Source organism: Lithobates pipiens, unplaced genomic scaffold (genome assembly GCF_037356315.1).
Source record: "Lithobates pipiens isolate NorthernLeopardFrog02 unplaced genomic scaffold, aLitPip1_a1.2 Scaffold_8, whole genome shotgun sequence".
In the NCBI taxonomy this organism is placed as follows: Eukaryota; Metazoa; Chordata; class Amphibia; order Anura; family Ranidae; genus Lithobates; species Lithobates pipiens.
In genome coordinates, this window is record NW_027507903.1 from 329,810,430 (window position 1) to 329,833,011 (window position 22,582).

Below are 22,582 nucleotides of genomic sequence, written 5' to 3' on the forward strand. Positions count from 1 at the left end.
GTGTCAGTGGTTACTGCAGACCTATGGCCAATAACTGGAATCCAATCTGCACATATCAGTCCTATGAGATTTATTTATATGGTCAGGAGCTCCTTTTGCTTCCTGTCTAGTGACCAGCCTGCCATGGCTCCTCCAGATGACAGCTGACAATCCACCAACTGACGGCGTGTGCCCTCCTCTGTACCACCATGTCTGAGAGGGCAGTCTTCTCCTGTCAATAGAACTGATGCAATCTCCGGACAAGGGGAATGTCGGGTGTTGTAGTGCGACTGTGGAGTGAGCCCAGGACTCTGCTAGAGAGGAAAACTACAACGACCGGCATGCTATGCGAGAAGGAGACGGCTTTCCGCTTACTAACCGGTCCGACAACGTGTGATCGGAGAGGGAGAGCAGCTGTGTACCGGGAGAGTCAGCATGACGGTCAGTGCTTGGGGATCCCGGCTGTGTGTAGTGTGCTCAAAACTGTATCTAGTGTGTTTGGGGATTTGGCTGTGTGTAGTGTGTTTGGAGATCTGGGCTGTGTGTAGTGTGCTCAGAGCTGTATCTAGTGTGTTTGGGGATATGGCTGTGTGTAGTGTGTTTGGAGATCTGGGCTGTGTGTAGTGTGCTCAGAGCTGTATCTAGTGTGTTTGGGGATATGGCTGTGTGTAGTGTGTTTGGAGATCTGGGCTGTGTGTAGTGTGCTCAGAGCTGTATCTAGTGTGTTTGGGGATTTGGCTGTGTGTAGTGTGTTTGGAGATCTGGGCTGTGTGTAGTGTGCTCAGAGCTGTATCCAGTGTGTTTTGTATCCAGTGTGTTTTGTATCCAGTGTGTTTTGTATCCAGTGTGTTTTGTATCCAGTGTGTTTTGTATCCAGTGTGTTTTGTATCCAGTGTGTTTTGTATCCAGTGTGTTTTGTATCCAGTGTGTTTTGTATCCAGTGTGTTTTGTATCCAGTGTGTTTTGTATCCAGTGTGTTTTGTATCCAGTGTGTTTTGTATCCAGTGTGTTTTGTATCCAGTGTGTTTTGTATCCAGTGTGTTTTGTATCCAGTGTGTTTTGTATCCAGTGTGTTTTGTATCCAGTGTGTTTTGTATCCAGTGTGTTTTGTATCCAGTGTGTTTTGTATCTAGTGTGTTTGGAGATCTGGGCTGCGTGTAGTGTGCTCAGAGCTGTGTGTAATGTGTGTTGGAGATCTGGGCTGTGTGTAATGTGTGTTGGAGATCTGGGCTGTGTGTAGTGTGCCCAGAGTTGCGTGTAACGTGTTTGGAGATCTGGGCTGTGTGTAGTGTGCTAAGAGCTGTGTGTAACGTGTTTGGAGATCTGGGCTGTGTGTAGACCAGAATGGTATAGGAATCGAATTATTAGCTATGGAATGTAGTCTGTGTGTCTGCGCTTTACTCTAACTCTTAAACACTCGTATCTAATAAAAAATGTTAGTGCAAAAATAATACTGTAGCTGCTGACTTTTAAAAATCATGAGGGTTGGGGACTTTAAGGATTTGTTCACACCAGGTAAAACACACACACACACACACACACACACTTCAACTATATGCACCACAGTCCATTGCAACAATGTTGCACTGCATAAAAAAAACATTTTATGCAGTGTATACTAAACGTTTTCTTGTGTACCCTTCCATTGAGCCATGAAGATCAAGATTGCTCAATGGACATGGGGTGCCCTAACAGATCTCCTATTTTTGGTGAAATGGGCAGTTGGAATATTCACTGTTGGCAATTACCAGAACTGTACAAAATGTGTTCTGTGAAATCTGTCACTTCTTTCATTTAAAATCAGATGGATGTCAGTTGATCATAATGGTTAGTAGAATTAGAAATCTATATAACAGCTGTTATGTTTGTTTTGTGCTTTAAGGCCTCATGTACACTTCTGCTGATAAACGGACGTTCAGAAGGCAGTTGGCTGCTTTTTTCAGCTGCCCCTGAACTCATCCAATGTTATCTTATGTGTACATGTACACAGGTCCATTTAACCGCTTCCGGACCGCCTCACGCAGATATACTGTGGCAGAAGGGCACATATAGGCAGATTAACATACCTGTACGTTGCCCTTTAAGAGACGGCTTATGGGCACACGCACCCGCTGGGAGCTCCTTGAGCATGTTAGTCTCACGGAGAGGAAGAACGGGGAGATGCTAATGCAAACGAGCATTTCCCCGTTCTGCCTGATGACACTGATCATGGCTCCCTGTGATTGGAAGCACCGATCAGTGAAGTGTCAAACACAGCGATGTCAGGAGCATTTCCTCACATATACTCATTATAGGTGCCATAGGAAAAGCACCGAAATTGAGGTTGATACAAGTACTCTGCTGCTCTCTCAGCTGCTGCTACTCACTCTGATCTCACAGAATGGATGACATAGTTAAATAATACAGTTTTTTCTTCTCTTATCTTATGATGTTATCTTAAACACTCCTAGACGCGAACGTGGCAAAACGCCACTTAGGCCCCATTCACACCTGAACGTATCGTTTTTCAGGCAGAAAATCACCCGATTCTACGGCATTTTTTTAACCGCGTTGTGCCGCGATTTTGTGCAGGGCAAAAGATCACCAATGTAAAAAGAAGAAAAATGACCAAATCTGCCTGATTTGAGCGACAAAAAAGGGTCCAGAACTTGTTTGAGCTTCAGGCGACATGGAGTGGAGATGTGAACCATCTCCATTGAGAATAATACATTTTTTTCCCCTCCAGCGTTTTGTAGATTCAGGCTTCAAGCTACAATTCGCTCAGGTGTGAATGGGGCCTAATTGTGTCTAAACGCGGCATGAAAACGCGGCTAAATGGGTGTTTTTAAATGCCCGTTTCAAGCTGTCAAAAAAATCTTTGAGAAGTGGTTGCCTCAGCAACCCATGTATGTTAGGCCTAAGGACTGGCAGATGTAGATACTGGAAATGTGTACATTGGAAATTATTTTCATAACGTCCAGTACTGATTCTAATGGGGCCCATACACTACATAAAAAATAGTCAGGAAATTGGTCATTGGACAGGTCATTCTTTTTTCATCCAGTTAATTGGCACAAGACGAAAATCAGTTGTGACGTTTTTGATCAAGAAAAAAATCCAAGGAGAAGTTTGGAAAACTACTGCCAAACAGACAATGATTATACGTGACCCAGAAGCAAAAAACAAACGAGAAACGGATTAGTTTACAGTATGTCCATTATCGTTTGAAATTTGGTCATTACTCTATGGCAGTATCGTAGGCTCTCGTGACTGTGTGTTTGTTTTTCAAAAATTAAAATTCTTAGGAAAAGAAGGGTTTAAGAAAGTTTAAAGCCGAAGGAAAAGAAACTGACTCAATGCCCCCATCCACACACTAGAAATGGATGGGGGAATCCTCTCTGAGCTAGTGTTTTCTGACAGCAGGGAAAATCCAACAGGGCTTTATTACAGAGATCGATCTGTAGATCGACTTTTATACAACCTCCATGCCAATGCAGGAATCAACATTCAGCCGATCCCTGTTGAAACAACTTTCAGTCCATTTATAGCTGGCTTTAGAGATAGGCTTTTCTTCCACTTTAATGATGGACAGTGCAGTCTGCAGTCAGTCTGTTAGCTTTGAGAAATGAGGAGGAAGGAGCAGGGGAGTGTCTTGTCATCTTAGGCTATGGGGCTTTTTATTGATGCACACAATGTTGGGTGAAACATTTCTAGTCCCTGCATGCAAGGGTGACCCCACAGGATACTGTAAGAGAATGGAGCCACCCTGAAACAGGAAACCTGAGGCCAGCAGTCATGGCAACGGCTTAAATTGGAACATAGGGAAGGATAAGGGGCACGCCATCTGCAAGAGGCACAAAACAATGGTTTCTTATGTGTCTCATTCACGCCAAAAGGCAGGTGTGATGTCTAGTGCGGAGCTGTGTGGAATTATGCAGCTTGTCTGTAATTTTCCTCACAGCTCTGCACACTGCAATGCAGGCCAAATGGAAAGAACATTTCTGCGTTTACCCCATGTGACAGGAAGTGGGAGGGAAAGCAGAGAAAGCTCTCTGTCTGTACTGCCCTCCTACCTTCCTTCCTGTCGGATGCCAGCTGGGATCTGTGATGGTGGAAGGGATAGATGTTGCTGACATTGATGGTGGCAGACCGATGAGGGTTCGCTGATGGTGGCGGGCCGATGAGGGTTCGCTGGTGGTGGCGGGCCGATGAGGGTTCGCTGGTGGTGGCGGGCCGATGAGGGTTCGCTGGTGGTGGCGGGCCGATGAGGGTTTGCTGATGTGGGGCTCTGATGTGAGGGGGAAACTAATGAGAAGAACTTAATGAGGATTCTCTGATGTGGGTATCATTAATGAGGGGGACACTGCAGGATGTGATGTCAGTCTGTGCAAAAAGAAGAAAACGCATTTTTCTGCAAGTAAAATGTGCGCCGTTTTACCATCAGTACCAACGAGCCCTATAAGATAAAAAAAAAAAAAAAAACTACATACTCTGTAAGCTATTTAAATTAGCTCCTGAAAGTGACTTAATACTGAGACTTTATTACTTTAACTTAATCTACTTTGCTTTTCTAAAATCTGACAGTTTCACCTCAGGCGATTGGTTTATGCTTTATATTGAGTTTAATCGCTTCGCGCCCGCCCTATAGCCGAAAGACGGCTTCAGAGCGGACGTTAACTGCCGGGAGGCCGTCCCTGAACAGCCTCCTGTTTACTTCCGCAATGAGCACTCCCGCGAGCGTGCATCAGGGAAGTTCTGTGCTGGCCGTGTCCCTCGGACACAGCCAGTCACAGATCGCTGTACATGGCCAATCACAGCGGCCGTTTACAGCACGATCGGCGTGTCCAATGAGAGATGATCTCATATGTAAACATATGAGATCATCTCTCAACGCCACTCTCCCTCCTCACCCTCCTCACACAGACAGCGTGTGAGAAGGGAGAGATCAACGGCTGCAGCGGCCGTAAGTTGAAAAAAAAGTGCCATCCTCGCCCAGTGCCACCTGTTTGTGCTATCTGTTCCCAGTGCCATCTGTCATCAGTGCTACGTATCAGTGCCATTTGTCATCAGTGCCACCTGTCAGTGTCACGTGCCATCTGTTGTCAGTGTCACGTGTCATCAATGCCACTTATCAGTGCCACGTATAAGTGTCAGTACCACGTTTTAGTGCCCCGTGTCATTGTCCTGGTACTCCAGGGCCTTCAAAAGTGTAATAGGTAGTCAACAAGTTAGATGTGTAATTTATGCTCCTAGAACATGTGACGGCGCTCCCTGCATGTTGGGCCTCTATGTGGCCAGGCTGTGAAAGTCCCACACGTGGTATTGTAATACTCAGGAGGAGTAGCAGAATTTTTTGGGGGCATCATTTGTGGTATACACATGCCATGTGAGAGAAATAACCTATTACAATGACAATTTTGTGGATAAAAATAAAAATAAAAAATCGTAGTTTTGCAAAGAATTGTGGGAAAAAATGACAACATCAAAAAGCTCACCATGCCTCTTACTAAATACCTTGGAATGTCTACTTTACAAAAAGGGGTCATTTGGGGGGTATTTGTACTTTCCTGACTTGTTCTGGTCGCAAGAAATTAGATCAATTTTGTATGATTCCCACCACAGCTTGTAGACTCTCTAACTTTCTCAAAGACCAAATAATATCCACTAATAAGTTATTTTTACCAAAGATATGTAGCAGTATAAATTGTGGCCAAAATTTATGAAGAAAAATTCATAATTTGTATAAATTTGTCACAGAAACAAAGAAATATGCGTTTTTTTTTTTTCAAAATTTTCGGTATTTTTTTCATTTAATAGCGCAAAAAATAAAAACCCCAGAGGTGATCAAATGCCACCAAAAGAAAGCTCTATTTGTGGGAAAAAAGGACAAAAAAAATAATTTGGGTACAGTGTTGCATGACTGAGTAATTGTCATTCAAAGTGTGAAAGCACCGAAAGCTGAAAATTGGTCTGGGCAGGAAGGGTGTTTAAGTGCCCAGTAGGCAAGTGGTTAAAGTGGTTTTAAAGGCTCAAGGTTTGTTGTTACCTTCATGCATTCTGTGCATAAAGTAAAAAAATAAAAAAAATATTTCTGTGTGCACCCCCTTATATTCACCTTAGCTCCCTCTCGATCCAGCAATTTGCACAAGAGCTCAGCTTCCCCTGGGTCTCTAATTCCCTATTGGCTGAGTCAGCAGTGGGAGCGATTGGCGCCTACTGCTATCAATCACAGCCAGTGAAGCATTGAGGAGAGAGCGGGAGCAATGCCAAGCCACGACTCTGTGTGTCTTAGGGTTGCATAGAGTGGGGCTCGGGGTGAGCACACACCAGTGCCTCCAAAGCAAGCGACTTGTTATTGGGGGCACTGGCTGAGAAGGAGGAGCCAGGAGCACTGGCGGAGGACCGAAAAAGAGGCGGATCGGGGCTGCTCTGTGCAAAACGACTGTGCTTTCCAGCGCTTCCATGACAGTCATGGAAATACAATGTCAGGCAATATGGTTGATTTTCTAAATGAGTAGTGCATGCCCACTTTGCAAAGCGAATTGGGTGAAGCTGTGCTATTTTCAGTCATCCAATCATGAGTGACCAAAAATCCAGTTTTTAATTGGGTATTTTTTGCAAAGTGAAATTTTACTTGACGTCACCTCATTCATTAAGCATTAAGCTCTACTTTAGTAAATCAACCCCACTGGCTCAAGTTCTTCCTGAAGTTCTGCACCAATGTTCAAACTCGATAGTAGAGTCCCTGATGAGATTCAAGCCGAGGGCCCAGATCTCCACCACAGTACTGCTAACCATTCAGTGACTACGCAGCAACATAAAAATGTCTGCATTTCACTACTTACTGGTTTATGAGCAACAATAGTCCTTGTATTTAAGAGCCGACCTTAAACAAAAGCAATAAACATAATTTGTTGTATGTGGCCAAGTGGTTAGCACCTCTACCTAGCAGCACTAGGGTTATCTGAATCCCAGCCGCGACACTACCTGCCTGGAGTTTGCATGTTCTCCCTGTGCTGGTTTCCTCCAGGTACTCAGGTTTCCTCCCACACTCCAAAGACATGCTGGTAGATTAATTGTCTCCTGTCTAAGTTGGCCCTAGTATGTATGAATGTGAGTTAGGGACCTTAGATTGTAAGCTTCTTGAGGGCAGGGACTGATGTGAATGTACAATATATATTTAAAGCGCTGTGTAAAATCATGGCGGTATATAAGTACCAACAATAATAATATCTTTTTGTACAGGAAAGAAAGGGAACCGCGAAAGTTGACTTCCTAAAGAAGATCGAAAGAGAAATCCAGTTAAAATGGGAAAGCCAAAAAGTGTTCGAGGTCAACGCATCGGATCATCAGAATCAGAGCGGGTGGGTCTCTACTGTTTACTCTAGCATGTTCTCCTTAATTGCAGTACTCTCCATCTTCATAGCTTATTATTAGCATTTGTTTTTTTTTTCTGTGTGGTGAAATGTAGTCTTGTAATGGTTTACTCCTATTAAAAATTAAGTTGTGTAAAAATCTGATTTATAAACTGGAACCACTATAAAGTAAAGCTCCATCCGAAGCTTATTACTTAGTTTTGGATAATTGTAAACATTTAAGGGAGTTGTAAAGGCAGGAGTTTTTTTTTAATTTTGTGCATTCTGTGCATAACATCAACCTTCTGTGTGTAGCAGCCTCCCCTAATACTTACCCGAGCCCAATCTCTGTCCAGCGATATCCCAGAGTCCTTCGACCATCTGGGACTCTCCTCCGGATTGGCTGAGACACAATGACGCCATTGGCTCCTAGGCCAGTCAATCAAAGTTAGCCATTCTGAGGTTAAAGGGGGCGGGTCCAAATGGCAGCTCCATGTCTGAATGGATGCATGGAGCTGCAGCTAGCCTTGAGTGCCCCCACAGCAAGCTGCTTGCTGTGGGGGCACTCAACAGGAGGGATGGGCCAGGAGCACCAAAGAGGGACCCGAAAAGAGGAGGATCTGGCTTGTTGTGTGCAAATCCACTGCACAGAGGAGGTAAGTATAACTTTTTTTTTTTTTTTAAACAAGACTTTACAATCACTTTAAGAACTGCAGTCACTTCCCATAAGTGAAGACATCTCTAACGGCAATAAACATCTATTTGTACTCTGAGTCTCTAGTAGACTGTATTAGGAAAGGTATGAAGGGAAAACAGGACCTGACCTGGGGTGTGCTGTGGTCAGTATACCTAAAGGGGGCATACCCAAGTATACAGTTGTGCTCATAAGTTTACATACCCTGGCAGAATTTATGATTTCTTGGACATTTTTCTGGGACTATGAATGATAACACAAAAATGTTTCTTTCACTCATGGTTAGTGTTTGGCTGAAGCCATTTATTATCAATCAACTGTGTTTAAACTTTTTAAATCATAATGGCAACAGATATTAAACTGATCAAAAGTTTACATACCCCAGTTCTTAATACCATGTATTGCCCCCTTTAACATCAATGACAGCTTGAAATCTTTTGTGGTATTTCTGGATGAGACTGTGTTGCGTGAACTGCACGTTTGAGATCTCCCCGGAGTTGCTCAATGATATTCAGGTCAGGAGACCGAGAGGGCCACTCCAGAACCTTCACTTTATTCTGCTGTGGCCAATGACAGGTCGACTTGGCCTTTTGTTTTGGATCATTGTCATGTTGGAATGTCCGAGTACGTCCCATGCGCAGCTTCCTGGCTGATGAATGCAAATGTTCCTCCAGTATTTTTTGATAACATACTGCATTCATCTTGCCAACAATTTTGACCAAATTTCCTGTGCCTTTGTAGCTCGCACATCCCCACTGCTGGACACTACTGATTGGCATTCTCAGTTCCTTGGACATCTTTTTTTATATCCCTTTCCTGTTTTATACAGTTCAACTATCTTTTCCCGCAGATCCTTTGACAATTCTTTTGCTTTTTCCATGACTCAGAATCCATAAATGTCAGTGCAGCACTGGATGAAAGATGCAAGGGTCTGTCAGGAGTCCAGAAACTCATTGACCTTTTATACACACACACACTACTTACAAGCAAACAGATCACAAGTGAGCATGGATAAGCCCCTTTGTGTCAACTTGTGTGCATGTGTGCATGCTATCAGGCCAAAATCACCAGGGTATGTAAACTTGATCAGGGTAATTTTGGGTAGTTTCTGCTGTCATTATGATTTAAAAAGAGTACACACAGTTGATAATAAATGGCTTCAGCCAAACACTAACCACGAGTGAAAGAAAAGTTTTTGTGTTATCATTTATATTCTCTGAAAAATGCCCAAGAAGTCATAAATTCTGCCAGGGTATGTAAACTTATGAGCACACTTGTGGCCAGCCGTCCCACTTGTACTCAGTGTCTCTAGTAGACCGTTTTATCAAAGGTATGAAGGGAAAACAGGAAGTGACCTGGAGTGTGCCATAGTCACGTGGTCAGTATGCCTAAAGGGAGCAAAAATAAAGACAGGATGAGCTGGCAAAACAGATTTATTGAAAAAAATATGGGGGGGGGGGCAAAAGAGGTCACAGACCTTGGGACTTTACCGGTATCAAATAGGATGATTAAATTACAATAACGATGATGAAACAAATAAACAATAATCTTAAAAACATCCAAAGACCGCAAAGTATACAATTCATTCAAGCTGAGTCAAATTAACCTGTACTACACTCGACATGTTTCACTTAATTCGAGTTTCTTCAGGAGCTTGGTGGTTCAGTTTGTTTGTATACTGTATTGAGTAGAATATAAATATGAATATTTATTTCAAATGTAATTAGGAACATAAAGTATATAAAGAAACTTAAATATAGGCAAAAATATTAATTGATATACAGCATGTGGTCAGGGGTACGGGAAGCTAGATCTCACCTCAAAAATTGTATTGAATGTTATAGATCCAAAGATTGGAACCAAAGAAAAATGCTAAAAGCAAGATAGCAACATCACAGTGATTTTGCTATCTTGCTTTTAGCATTTTTCTTTGTCAGATAGAGCCGCAGAATCTAATTTGACCCCGAGAGTCTGAATCGGGGGCTAAGGGTAACAAGGCCAACAACGAGAAATGAACGATCTACCCTGGGGAATGATCACATGGCAAATTTTAGCATGCCTATCAGTGACTGCAATTCTACTCTGGAACAGGCTTGCCCTGGATGTACTTGGTAGAATGGGAAGTTCTGTATTTGGGCACCAGTGCAAGGTATGAGAGGATTACAGGCATGTCACGCAAACTGGCGACCTCAGCCTAGCAAAATACCGGCAAAACAGCTCCGTGTCAAAATTGCTCCAGACTGTTACCACCCGGTGTTGTGCAAAATGGCAGTGGCTTTAGCGGAAAAACAATGATAATCGTAAAACCGAACCCCCCCCCATACTTCTGACCTAACTGCACTACCTCATAGAGGTAAAGATCCAGCTCCTCCCTCTTCTGAGGGCTCACTGAATAAATATTGTCCCTAACTGAAAGCCAGGAAAAACTCCTGGGATGGAAAGCTTACGGTTGAGCCTGTGGTCTCTGGTCTTAAAAACTATGAAAACATCACCGCAAGCGTACAACTCGTCTGCTACATCGTGGGCAGCAATGAAGGATACCAAATAAATGTCTTTGCCGTCTAAAATATCTTTTTTTGATATTCCCAGGAATGAAGTGAGCCAGGGTAATGGAGAGAGCACTTGCGCTTTACCTAAAGCTGAAGGCCCGGGGCTTGGTACCAAGGGTGTCCTGGAACCTGTTGCTGTCCCTGGAATGGTAGGATCCACCGGGACCGGACTTGGTTGGCTCATCAAAGCCTCAACCCCAACCCGCAACTCCTGACAGGAGGTTGCCAGCAAGCTCAGGGTGGCGTGAATCTGCGACAGGGACAGCCCGTAGGGTAACCTGCTCAGTATTAGAGATAATAATCTTAATAGTTGCGCTTTGCGAGCCAAAGCCGGGTACAAAATTCCCCTGTGTCACATTTTAGCCATGAGCCTTGGGACGGTCCAGGTTCTTAAGGAGGGTGTGCTACCCTGTTCATAACCCCTGGCCGGAGAAGGAGAGATGGAGGCAAAGTCGATATCCGCTACATGTGACATGTCCTATGCAACCAAAAACGCTGTCATAAGCAAGAGTTATAACGTAATGTACCCCAAACTTACTCTGAAGGATCGAGTTCATTCAAGACTCTCTGCCTTACTCGCAAATGTACACAAGGAAAAGCCCCGCAATACCTCTGCGACAAAATATAGCGCTACACCCCAGGTCGCACTCTATGGTCAGCTACCCAGAACCTCCTCCTCACCCCCAAGACACATTATAAATTAAAAGGCTAAGGTTCGCAGTCCAAGGTCCACGGCTATGGAATGCCCTACCCAAGGACATCCGCTCGGAAGAAAACTATCTGGCCTCCACGAAGCACTATACAAGTTATTCATTCATACTCTACGGAAAGGAAAATTTTCATTTTTTTTTTTTTTGTTTTTTAAACAACCTTTTAATGTGGTTAATGACAAAGTATACATTGTGCAGGACTGAAAACGTGTCAGTCTCAAGAACTACCAAGGCCAAGTTACCTGAGGCATATCAGGCAAATTAAAAACGTAAACTCAGGCCTATGAAACCTGAAGACGTGTCAGACAAGTGATATGGGTAGTGAGATGTCATGACGTATAAAATTGTAACATGAGCCATATGAAAAACGCATGAGGAGATTTGCTACCACACCCATAAACGTGATAGGTAAACCTGCAGTGGAGTGTTGCCGTACAGTGGTGTAACTTCGTTGAGCAAGTAGAGAGTATGCGAAAACTAAGTAAGCATTATATAAGACTAAGAAAGTGTTCACCATTTGACTTACAGAGGCCGAGTAACTTTAGGTGAAGCAGGCCAATTAAAGATGTACACTCAGGCCTACGGAACCTGAAGGCGTGTCAGATCAAAAGTAGTGAGTAGTGCAATGACAACAACGTATGAAAACAGTCTGTCTACTGTATGAAAAACAGGTGAGGAGACTTGCCACCGCACAAGCCAATTTACAAATGAACATCTCGCCTCACTGTTGCCTATAAATGCGATCGGTAATACTGCAGTGGTGAACGTCGTGACCTAAAACATGAAGGCAGAACATGTACCAAGTATGGAAATGATAACGAGACACCGGTAAGTGGCGAACCAAACGTACCAATATCTGTGCAAGAAAATTAATTAATTAACATTAAAAGCAACCATAACTTACCTTTTGACCTAGATTCCCTCTCTTGTCAAAGGGCCTGCACCTGGTGAAAGAGGCCAACGATGAAATACAAAGTATGAGTAGGACTGCAAATGTGTCAACCCCCTGAAATACTGAGGTTGCGCAACCTGAAGCATGGCAGGCAATTATTACGTACCCCAGGCCTAAGGAAAACCTGAAGATGTGTCGGGCAACTATATGAGTGGTGAAATCTCATGAAGCATGCAAATATAACATGAACTGTATGATCTATGAGGTGACTTGCCACCGCACAAACCAATTTAAAACAAACCTCTCAATCATCCGTTAGCACCCAAAAACATGATGGGTGACCCCGCAGTGGTAGACTGCCGCAAGGCCTAATACATGAAGAAATTATTACATAAAATTTATGAGTTTGCAACCGGCATAAGGTGAAACAAACAACACCTACCTGAGCTGAACAAAGCTACCACCCGAACGATGCCTCGAAATCATGTATTGAACATGCAATCCTCATCGTGATGAACCATCGCTTGACTAGTGGAGGAGTTTCAGATAAGCTGTACACTGTGACCTCTGCCAGCCAACCTATGAGATGCCTGGTATGACTAGTCGGTTCCCTTACTAGCAACTCCCAAGTGACTTTGTGGGATGCAAGACGTGCCGTCAGTAGGAACAAGGTGGTAAGCAGTGCTGCCCCAAAATTCCACATATGCTAAGAACTGAGGCTCAAACAACCGACCAATAACTGCAGCAATGAGCCATATACTGAGGACCTGATTAAAATGTAAAAAGCTGCATCACCTCCACTTCAATTTGTGAAACCGGGACTGTATATGCCTGAATACATGACTGTTCAAATACACACTCCAACCAGAATCCAGAAAAATAAACAGATATGTATGAGATGCAGCCTTGGTAACATGGTGAAACATGCTTGGAACTATTAAGAGCAGTGAACTGCGATGAGAGTACCCGAGAAAAGGGGGAGATCGACTGTATGAAGCTGACTGCATGACTCCCCACCTAATACCAAATCGTTGATTGCTGACAGACACACTGCCCCCAGCCCCAACCACTCCAGCCTGAGAGGAAACCTAAGAGCCCCTCTAACCCCCCCACCAGACATTATGTGGAGCATGTACCCATAAAAAGCCATTACTGCAACATGAAAACGCCCAAAGAGGTTGGTCCCAATGCCACCCATGGACCCCCTCTAGATTGATACCTGTGTCCGTCCATGAGAATGGGGAAAAACGATCCCAACTGCAGCCGCACGTCTGCCTCGCTGAAAAGAGACATCCAGGGACCCCGTGACACCTAATATGGCTCTGGCAGCCATGACCACAATTCCTACAACAACCTCCAATTGCCATGTAACCTCTACCCAGTGTCCTCTCCATCTACCCATGTAGTTACCATGGAGGAAGTGTGAGCTGATTGCAATGTCACCCCTGGACAAGGGAAAGCGGTCCAGGAACAAGTGACATACTGCCCCCCCACCACCCTCCACCTTCACAAAGTCAACAGGACACCCAAGCAGCCACCCCTTCTCTGGACGCCATACAGAGCGGGCCTCCAGCCCCCCAAACGCCAACACTGCAGCCATGAGCCCCCCCCCCCCCCCCCCCGACTTGGGTCCACGCGTGAAGTGGAGAGGTGAACCCAGCTGCACATCCACCTTGCTGCAAGGAAACCGGAAATGACGTCACACTGGAAAGGATGCATAACGTAAGAAGCATCGCCCACTCAAGAGAATTGTCGACAGGAAATGGAGGCTAGACCTACAGTCAGCCTTCCCACGTATACCAAAGAACTTCTATAACTGAGAACTTATATAGTCCACCACTTGCAAAAAATTAACGCTAAATCATGTTATACAGCATCTGCACATAATATGATTGTAATTAAAGTTCCTTGAAAATTTTTATTGATATTGTGGAGGAACAAGGAGTCTCAAAGTGGAGCCTCAAGTTTAGAAAGCCTAAAAAAATAGCAAAAGGGAGAAGACTTGCATTCAGCCTGAAACAATGCCCTGCAAACCACGTGGGGAGTGTCGCACCCCACCCCAGCAAGGTAGCAGTGCTTAGCGCTGTGTAAAATAACAGCCTACCCAGACTGCCATGTGCACTCACTCCCATTTACTTCCCAATTCCGGCTACATGTTATTAGATTTTTACTCCAGGAATATAGAATGAGTTTGGAAATTCTAGAGAAATGCTTAAGTAATGCATTGTAATTTAACTAAACCCATTCGATTTTAGTTCACTAAAATGTACTGGGGATTTTAGTAGACTAAAATATGACTAAAACTAAAATAACATTTTAGTCAGAAGGCTATGACTAAAACTAGATCGAAATGTGACGTCAAAATTATCACTGATTGTAAACCCTTACCTTGTGAAATAACTTATTCGGTTTAACCACTTGCCGACTGCCGCACACCGATATACGTTGGCACAATGGCAGTGGTGGGCAAATGGGCGTACCTTTATGTCCCCTTTTGGGGCTAGCGTGCACCTGCCGCGTACAGCGTGACCATGCCCGCGTGTCCCATGGACTCGATGTCAGTCAGTGTTCTGCGATCATGCCACAGAGCAGGGAGATGCCTGTGTAAACAAGGCATTGTAAACAAGGCATAAACACTGCCGCGCAATTGTCAGTTAAAGTGATGCAGTGCCGAATCGCAAAAAGTGCTCTGGTCAGGAAGGGGGTAAAATCTTCTGGGGCTGAAGCAGTTAAAAGGGAAATGAAAGGCAAAACATTTTTGTATAGCTATTAAAAAAAAAAAAAAAACATTATAAATACAGTTTTCCACTTTTTTTTTAAGCTTTCACATTCCCTCTCTTCTCTGCTGCATAAGAGCTAGGGGGAGGAGAAACAACGGGACACTGAGCTTACCAGTGAATGGTTGTGCAGCGGGGGTGTATTGGGACAAGTCAGATCTTTGTAGGAGAGTACACAGAGTTCCTAGCATAGCTGTTCTTAATAGAAAAGCAAGGGGACCGGCAGGAACACGAGGAATTTCACATAAAGGAAGCAATACAAAGAGAATAAGATACTTTCTCATACAAGTACATGGTACATTAGGCACATATCAAGAATATGAAGTGCTGGGGTGACATATGCTTTAATACTGTTTGTGAATGCAAGAATTTCCATTGATAACATTTGGATCATTGTGTATAACTTCCCTGTTTTGGCTATTCCATGTCCTTATGGAAGCAATAGAAATCTGATGGAGGTTCTAATATTTGTCTTGTGTATTAAAGTGTTACTAAACCCAGTAATTTGAAAATGCTTAATCTGCCCCCCACAGCGCCCACAGCTTATAAATCTTTTTACATTAAAATACTGCCACTATATACCTTTTTTTTGGCTGGTCTGTATGCCATGGTCAGTGATAAACTGCACGGTTTCTCCAGTACTGAGAGTTCAGGTAGGAGGAGATTTCCACTGTAGCCTGTATACACTCCCACCTGTGTGATGCTAATATCATGTGATCTGGATAGCTCTGAGAACAACAATTTTTTTTTTCTCTCCATCATAAAAGACAAAACTGCAGGTTGGCTACTCTGCCTGTGTTAGCTGGCCTTCCCCAGTGCAGAAGGGGGAGGATCTATGCATACAGGATAAAACTGACGTTTTTACACAATGCGGAGGATTAACCCATTAAGTTCCACAGTGAGAATAACAAGCATACTATGCTGCATATACAGACAGATTTTACTGTTGTGAGTTTAGTAACACTTTAAATACAAAAAAATTGAGTTTTCACCGAGCTTCCCCTATAAAAGTCAGGTCCAGACACTCTCTGATAACTGATATTAAAGTCATCATTTTATTTTTGTGATCTGTGTGGTGCTGCACAATACAACAGTGAAATAGTGTGTTATTTTTTTTTTTTTATGAATGAGAAAAGAGGTAACATTCCTTTTCATTACAGGAAAAGCAAATACCTTGTGACTTTCCCTTACCCTTACATGAATGGGCGTCTTCACCTTGGTCACACATTCTCCCTCTCTAAGTGTGAGGTAAGAAAAGTAATGAAATTGGTCATCTGCAGTTTTAGCTGTATAGTTAATGCAGTTATTTTTGAAGAGCTCAGTTGTTTGCAATGTTTCTCCATTTAATATATTTGTGAATTAACCCTTTCGCTAGCAGGTCCTGACGGAGGGGAATTTACACACACAATGTAAGTTACGCCCAAGTATGTAAAATTAACCCCCTAAAAAAATTTTCTTTCACACGCCGAAATGAGAGCAATATTTCTAGTACCAGACCTAGTCTGTAATGCTAAACTGCTGACCTATAGGGTGCTTTTAAAGTGTTGCCTATAGAAAATATAGAGTACTCAGGATCACACCGCCAGGAGGTGAGCAGGCTGGGATCCAGTAGCAGGTATGGGAGATAGGGATCTAGCATAGTCCGTAAAGCCAAAGGTCGATAGGATCAAGTGGAAGAGTAGTCGAGGAACAAGCCAAAGGTTGGTAACAAGTGGTAGCAGTGAGAAGGACAACTGCAGGTACGCAAAGGAGCAAAGATATTGGCTGGCAGGAGCAAGATATCGGCTGGCGAGAGCACAACAATCAAATCAAACGGGAAGTTCAGAGACACCAAAATAAGGAAGTTCATGTGAGGAACAGAGTCCAAGGTTCACCAGAAACGTGAGACAATCCAAGTTTGTTCTAAAAGATCAGAGAGGGAACTGTCCAGTATCTCACACATAGCAGGTCTCTTCTGCAATAAAGGGCTGCAGAGAGGCCAGGGGGGAAGAGGAGGTGTCCGTCATGTATGAGCAAATTCAAAAAAGGGTGGAGCAAGCCCCATTGTAAACCCTGTATTGATAAATTGGTTTACAAGGAGGCAACGGACGCAGCTTTCTCCCAATCAACAGACATTTCCTTTGAGGACATGGTTGTCCTAATGCCGCGTACACACGATCAAACAATCGGGTGGAAAAGTCCGGCAAACTCAAGTCCGCCGGACAATCCCCCCCGTGTGTAGGCTCCGGCTGACTTTTTTTTACCCAAAAGTACGGCGGACTTAGTATTTTTGCACTTCAATCTTCCCGCCGGACTTGCATTTCAACGGACAATCCGGCCGTTCGTATGCCAGTCCGCCGTACTTTTCAAATGAACGGACTTTTCCCACCCGGAGAAAAGTCCGCTCGTTTTGAGCACGTCTCCAGGTAGGCAGGGCCTGCGAAAGATGCGTCGCTGGCCCCGCCACCTGGTATGGACTTAAAGGGGAACCCAATGCCGGAAAAAAAACGACGTGGGGTCCCCCCAGGTCCACATCAGCCCCTTGTCCGAGCACGCTACCCGGCCGGCCAGGAAAGGGGGCGACGAGCGAGCCGTACCAGGCCGCGTGCCCTCAACATGGGGGGGTGCCTTGGAGAAGGGGGGGCTGTGCGGCCCCCCCCAACCCCAAAGCACCTTGTCCCCATGTTGATGAGGACAAGGGCCTCTTCCCGACAACCAACCCTGGCCGTTGGTTGTCGGGGTCTGTGGGCGGGGGGCTTATCGGAATCCGGGAGCCCCCTTTAATAAGGGGGCCCCCGGATACCGGCCCCCCCACCCTATGTGAATGAGTATGGGCTACAATGTACCCCTACCCATTCACCTGTAAAAAAAAAAAGTATAAAAAAAGAAACACACAAAGGTTAAAATTGTTTATTGCACAGCTCCGGGGGTCTTCCGTCTTCGGGGGTCTTCTCGCCGGACTCCTCCGCTATCTTCTTCTAGCTCTTTTACTAGCGGAGGAGCCTGGCTTTCTTCCTCGCTGCCGCCCTCTTCTTCCGACTTCGGGGGTCTTGTCCCCCTCTTCGGTTCTTCTTGCCGGGCCACCGGGCCTTCTTCTAGCTCTTTTTACAGGCGGTGGCCCGGTCTTCTGTCGCCGCCTTCTGTTATTCTCTTCTTCTCTTCAGATGTTGCCTCGTCGCATCCTCCGCTCACAATGGCACGGATACGACGCACGGTGACTTGTATAGGGACATCACCGGATGATGTCCCCGCCCATTATGGTGTCAGTCCCAGAGGAGGCCTCAAAATTTAGGCTGTGTGGCATCCCATTTGAAGGAGACCTCTTATTTGGACATGATCTAGAAAAAGTTTTAGCCCGTACTGCCAACAAGAAGGCTTTTCCTATTAAAAATAAGAGAACCCCAGGGAAATGTTTTTTTTTTTTGCCCCCAAAGACAAGGGCCGTCACAGAGACAGACCTTTAAAAGGTCAACCTCTAAGAAACAGTGGGGAAGGGGGAAGCAGAAAGGTATTCTATTTTCCTCTCCTAAGAAAACCACCAAATCCCAATGACTTAGTTCCCATGGGAGGGAGATTGGGGCAGTTCCTCCCACAGTGAGTGGGGAAAAAACGACCCCAAATGCATTTATACTGAGGATAAACAGGGAAGGCTATCAAATCCCGTTTAAGGGCACTCCGCCCACAAGGACGTTCGTAAACCACACCTCCCAGGGATCCTCAGAAGATGACAGCCTTGTTGTCACAAATTGGCGAATTGATAGACCAGCTGGTTCTTAGTCCAGTGCCACAGAGAGAAATAAACCACGGTTTCTACTCTCAGGTTTTTGTGGTAAGGAAACCGTCCGGCAAATTCCACCTAATACTGAACTTGAAGTCACTGAACAAATTGGTGATCTACAAAAATTTTGGATGGAAACCATCTTTATTGTGAAGTCAATTCTTCTCCCAGATTGTTTCATGGCCTCCCTCGTTTTGAGGGATGTTTATTTACAAGTCCTGATCCACGAAGAATCTCAAAAGTTTTTGAGGGTGGCAATCAATTGGGGAAAGCAGGTCCGACATTTCCAATTCAGGGCCCTGCCATTTGGCCTGTCCTCGTCGAAAATCCTGGCGAAGGCACGGGCCTCCCCCATAGACTGAAAGGAATCTCAATCATCCCATACTTAGACAACCTTTTATTTATTGCACTCTCGTGCGAGAAATTGAACCTAACCCCGACACATGCCTTACAGTACTTGGGGTTCTTGGTGAACTCAGTGGCGCAGAAGATCTATCTCGCAGAGGAGAAAGTAGAAAAGGTAAAGGTGACTGCAGCCTTTTTTCAGAACAATCTGCCAGTTTCCATCCATTCAGCCATGTCGGGTCTAGGTCTCCTGGCAGCAACAATCCCAGCAGTACCATGGGCAAGGGCCCATTTTAGGTGTCTCCAGGCCAATATCCTGAGCAGCTGGACACAACCTTCTGCCTATCTGCAAACACCAAGAGGTCTGTGGTGGTGGAGGGACAAAGAGAACCTTGTGCAGGGTCTCTTATGGTCTCTTCCGGTGTCCATCCCTATCGCCACAGATGCCAGTGCCTGGGGAGCCCACTGGGGGTCAAGACTAGAGTAGCCCAAGGGCGCTAGGAGAAAACGGTTCCAAATATCAGCCAACTGGAGGGAGTTGCAAGCAATCTGGGAAGCGCTAAAGGCATTCGCCAAAGAGCTGAAAAGTCACTACGTACAAGTCCTCTCGGACAGCGTGGTAACAGTCTCTCTTATTTAAACAAACAAGGGGGAACAAGGTGTCTGTCAATAATCAGACTGGCGGGCGCCATCTTTTCTTGGGCCGAGAGGAACCTGAGGTCAATATCCACAGTCCATCTAATGGAGGCGATCATCTGGCGGACTTTCTGAGCCGACACCATGTTTACGAGTCAGAATGGACACTAAACAGGGACGTCTTCCAGCTAGTGGTAGAGAAATGGGGCCTTCCATAGGTGGACTTGTTTGCAAATAAATCAAATTCCAAGGTTCCACTTTTCTTCTCGCTGGAAAGAGAAGTAGGGGCCAAGGGGATAGACTCCTTGGCCCAGAAGTGGGAGTTTTGTCTATGCTACACCTCCCCCCCCCATTCAAACTTGTTCCCCTGGTCCTGAGGAAGTTTGTTCAGGAACGCACCATGATGATCCTGGTGGCCAATTCATGTTAAATTTTGGAAAGTTTTCTGTTCATGGCTAGACACCAAGAAGATGTCTGCAGATATTCCAGCCGTCTTGGAGTTTTTACAAGACGGCACGGACCAAGAACTGGCCATTAGTACATTGAAAGTTCAGGTATCGGTTTTTTCTTTTTTTCTTCTTTCTTTTTTTTTTTTTTTTTTGAGCAACCCCTGGTTTTAGACCCACTAGTTAGCAGGTTCTTCAAGGGGTTAGCCAGGATTAGGCCTGTTGCGTTCAAAGTTCTGCCAAAATGGGACCTGTTGACAGTATTGCAAGGTTGGATAAAATGGTTGCAAAAGGAAGGGCTGTCCTTTAAAATGGGTCGCGCTCAAAATTGTTTTTTTAGTGGCCATCTCCATAGCCAGACGCATTTGCGAGCTGCAGGCGCTTTCCATTAAGGAGCCTTTCCTGCATATTTTTGAAGACAGACTGGTATTGCCTACAGACCTGGGGTTTGTTCTTAAAGGGGTGTCAAAATTCCACAGGAATCATGAAATGGTTTGCCTTCTTTCTGTGGGTCCCCAACCAATCCAAAAGAAACAACTGTGTCTTATGGTATCTGGAATTGTCGGAAAGCATTAGAAAATCAAATGCTCTATTTATTTTGCATTCTGGAAAAAAATTGGAGTTCCAAGCTTCAAAAGGCACAATCGCAAGGTGGATTTAAACAAGCTATTGTGGAATGTCCTTTTTCCCCCATGGCTCACGCCACACCTCGAGTTCCTGGGCGGAGCGAGCTGGAGAGACACCAGAGCAAATTTGTAGAGCAGCAGCATGGTCAAGCTACTTGACTTTCATGAAGCATTATAGATTGGATCTCATCTCGGCACAAGACCAAGCGTTTGGGAGAAAAGTCCTCCAAGTGGAAGTCGTCGTTCCCCCCCCCCCCCCCCCCCAAAAAAAATCTGGTAAGTTCTCGTTGACCCTCTCTAGTGCTGTCCTGGACAGACGACTAGAGAAAACCAGAGTTAGACTTACCGGTAACTCTGTTTATGGGAGTCGTCCAGGACAGCAGGGATTTCCTCCCTATATGCTGTTATAACTTTGGACGAGTGTTTTTGTTTCAGAAGCCATTCCGGGGAAGTTCTTGGCTAAAGACTGGGGAAGAGGGATGGAAGCCGCCCTTTTATGGATTAAAATTTTGTGTTTCCTGCCTCCGGAGGCGGAGACTATCTCTCTAGTGCTGTCCTGGACAACTCCCAGAAACAGTGTTGCCGGTAAGTCTAACTGGTTTTTAAAATTGAATTCCATTTTAATGTAGCAGAGAGAGCTATGTGATTGGAGGAGAGTTTGTAACATTACTTTGACAAGTTCTGGGCTTCTTCTTCTTATATTTTTTTCACTTTCACTCCATACTGTAAACTTCATCGGCTTCTGACTCCAGAAAGGTGGATCGCAATGCACGTTTGTAAAACACACTAAATGTGCAGCCATCCATCTGCTTTTTAAATAGACCCCAGTGATAGATGCTCTGAGGTTCTAACCCTTTTCCAGTATATTACAGAGAATTGATTTCTGTGGGGGGGGGGTTTGTCCCCATTGGAAATATGTTCCCTCCTATCAGGTGTAAAGTGAAAATTGCCCCATATGTGGACATGCATTAATAAAACCTGCCCCATGCCTTCCAAAAGGGAACAAATATTTTGACTAGAGTTTAATTTTAAAGTGGTTTTAAACCTCAGACATGAAATATGACCAAAATGTATCCCTCTATAGTGTGTACTTGTCTCAATCCAAAACAATAAGTGTAATTTAATTTATTTTCGTACATCAGGGGACACGGAGCCATAGTAATAACTATGTGGGTTATATCGGCGTATCAGGTGCTGGACACTGGCACGCCCCTTAATGCGTGAACTTCCCCATATAACCCCTCCCATTACTGGGAGTCCTCAGTTTTTTCGCCAGTGTCTAAGGTGTTGGGCACGTGTAAGGATGTGTGTACTGAGCTCCACGGGCAGTAATCCTTTGAGAGCCAGCCATCCTGACCAGATCCATTCTGATGTATCCGCAATGGACTAAATGAACTGTACCTGGGCATCGTCATCTGAAGACACAAGGTTTTACTTGCGAATGCTTTTAAAGCTGGGCCCTGGGATCCAGTACTTTTTGGTAGTGAGGCCAATAAAAGTTTACTGGCAGGGTCTTCTCGCAGGTCCAGGATTGCGGGATTACCTGAGTGTACCCCTGTTCCTGAAGGTTTCCTTTCAAGGTCTGGGAGCCTACTGTGAAGGGCGAAGATTGGGTTTTTTATCCCTGATAAAACCCTGTGGCGAGGAAAGGTAGGGGAAATTTTCTGCAAGGACTCTCTCCTTCCATGTATTGTGTTGTCATGTCATGTCTGTGTCACCACTGGAGGCTGTATTGAGCACTCACCATTCTGATGCTGGAAACAGCAGAAGCTTTCACTCTCCTTTCCGTTCAAGCAGAGATTCCCTTAGTGGAACAGTGTTTTTTTTGGCGCAAACC

General features: G+C 44.8%; 1 protein-coding gene across 1 annotated transcript in view; it reads left to right on the forward strand.

Moving 5' to 3' along the window:
• The first annotated feature begins 268 nt into the window (after positions 1-268).
• The window catches only part of LARS1 (leucyl-tRNA synthetase 1), an 85,626-nt gene continuing 63,312 nt past the window's right edge, over positions 269-22,582 (forward strand). The window contains exons 1-3 of the mRNA XM_077473004.1: positions 269-420; positions 7,204-7,322; positions 16,096-16,183. Of these exons, the coding sequence (XP_077329130.1) occupies positions 415-420; positions 7,204-7,322; positions 16,096-16,183 (213 nt within the window). The 5' untranslated portion in view covers positions 269-414. The remainder of the gene's footprint in view (positions 421-7,203; positions 7,323-16,095; positions 16,184-22,582) is intronic.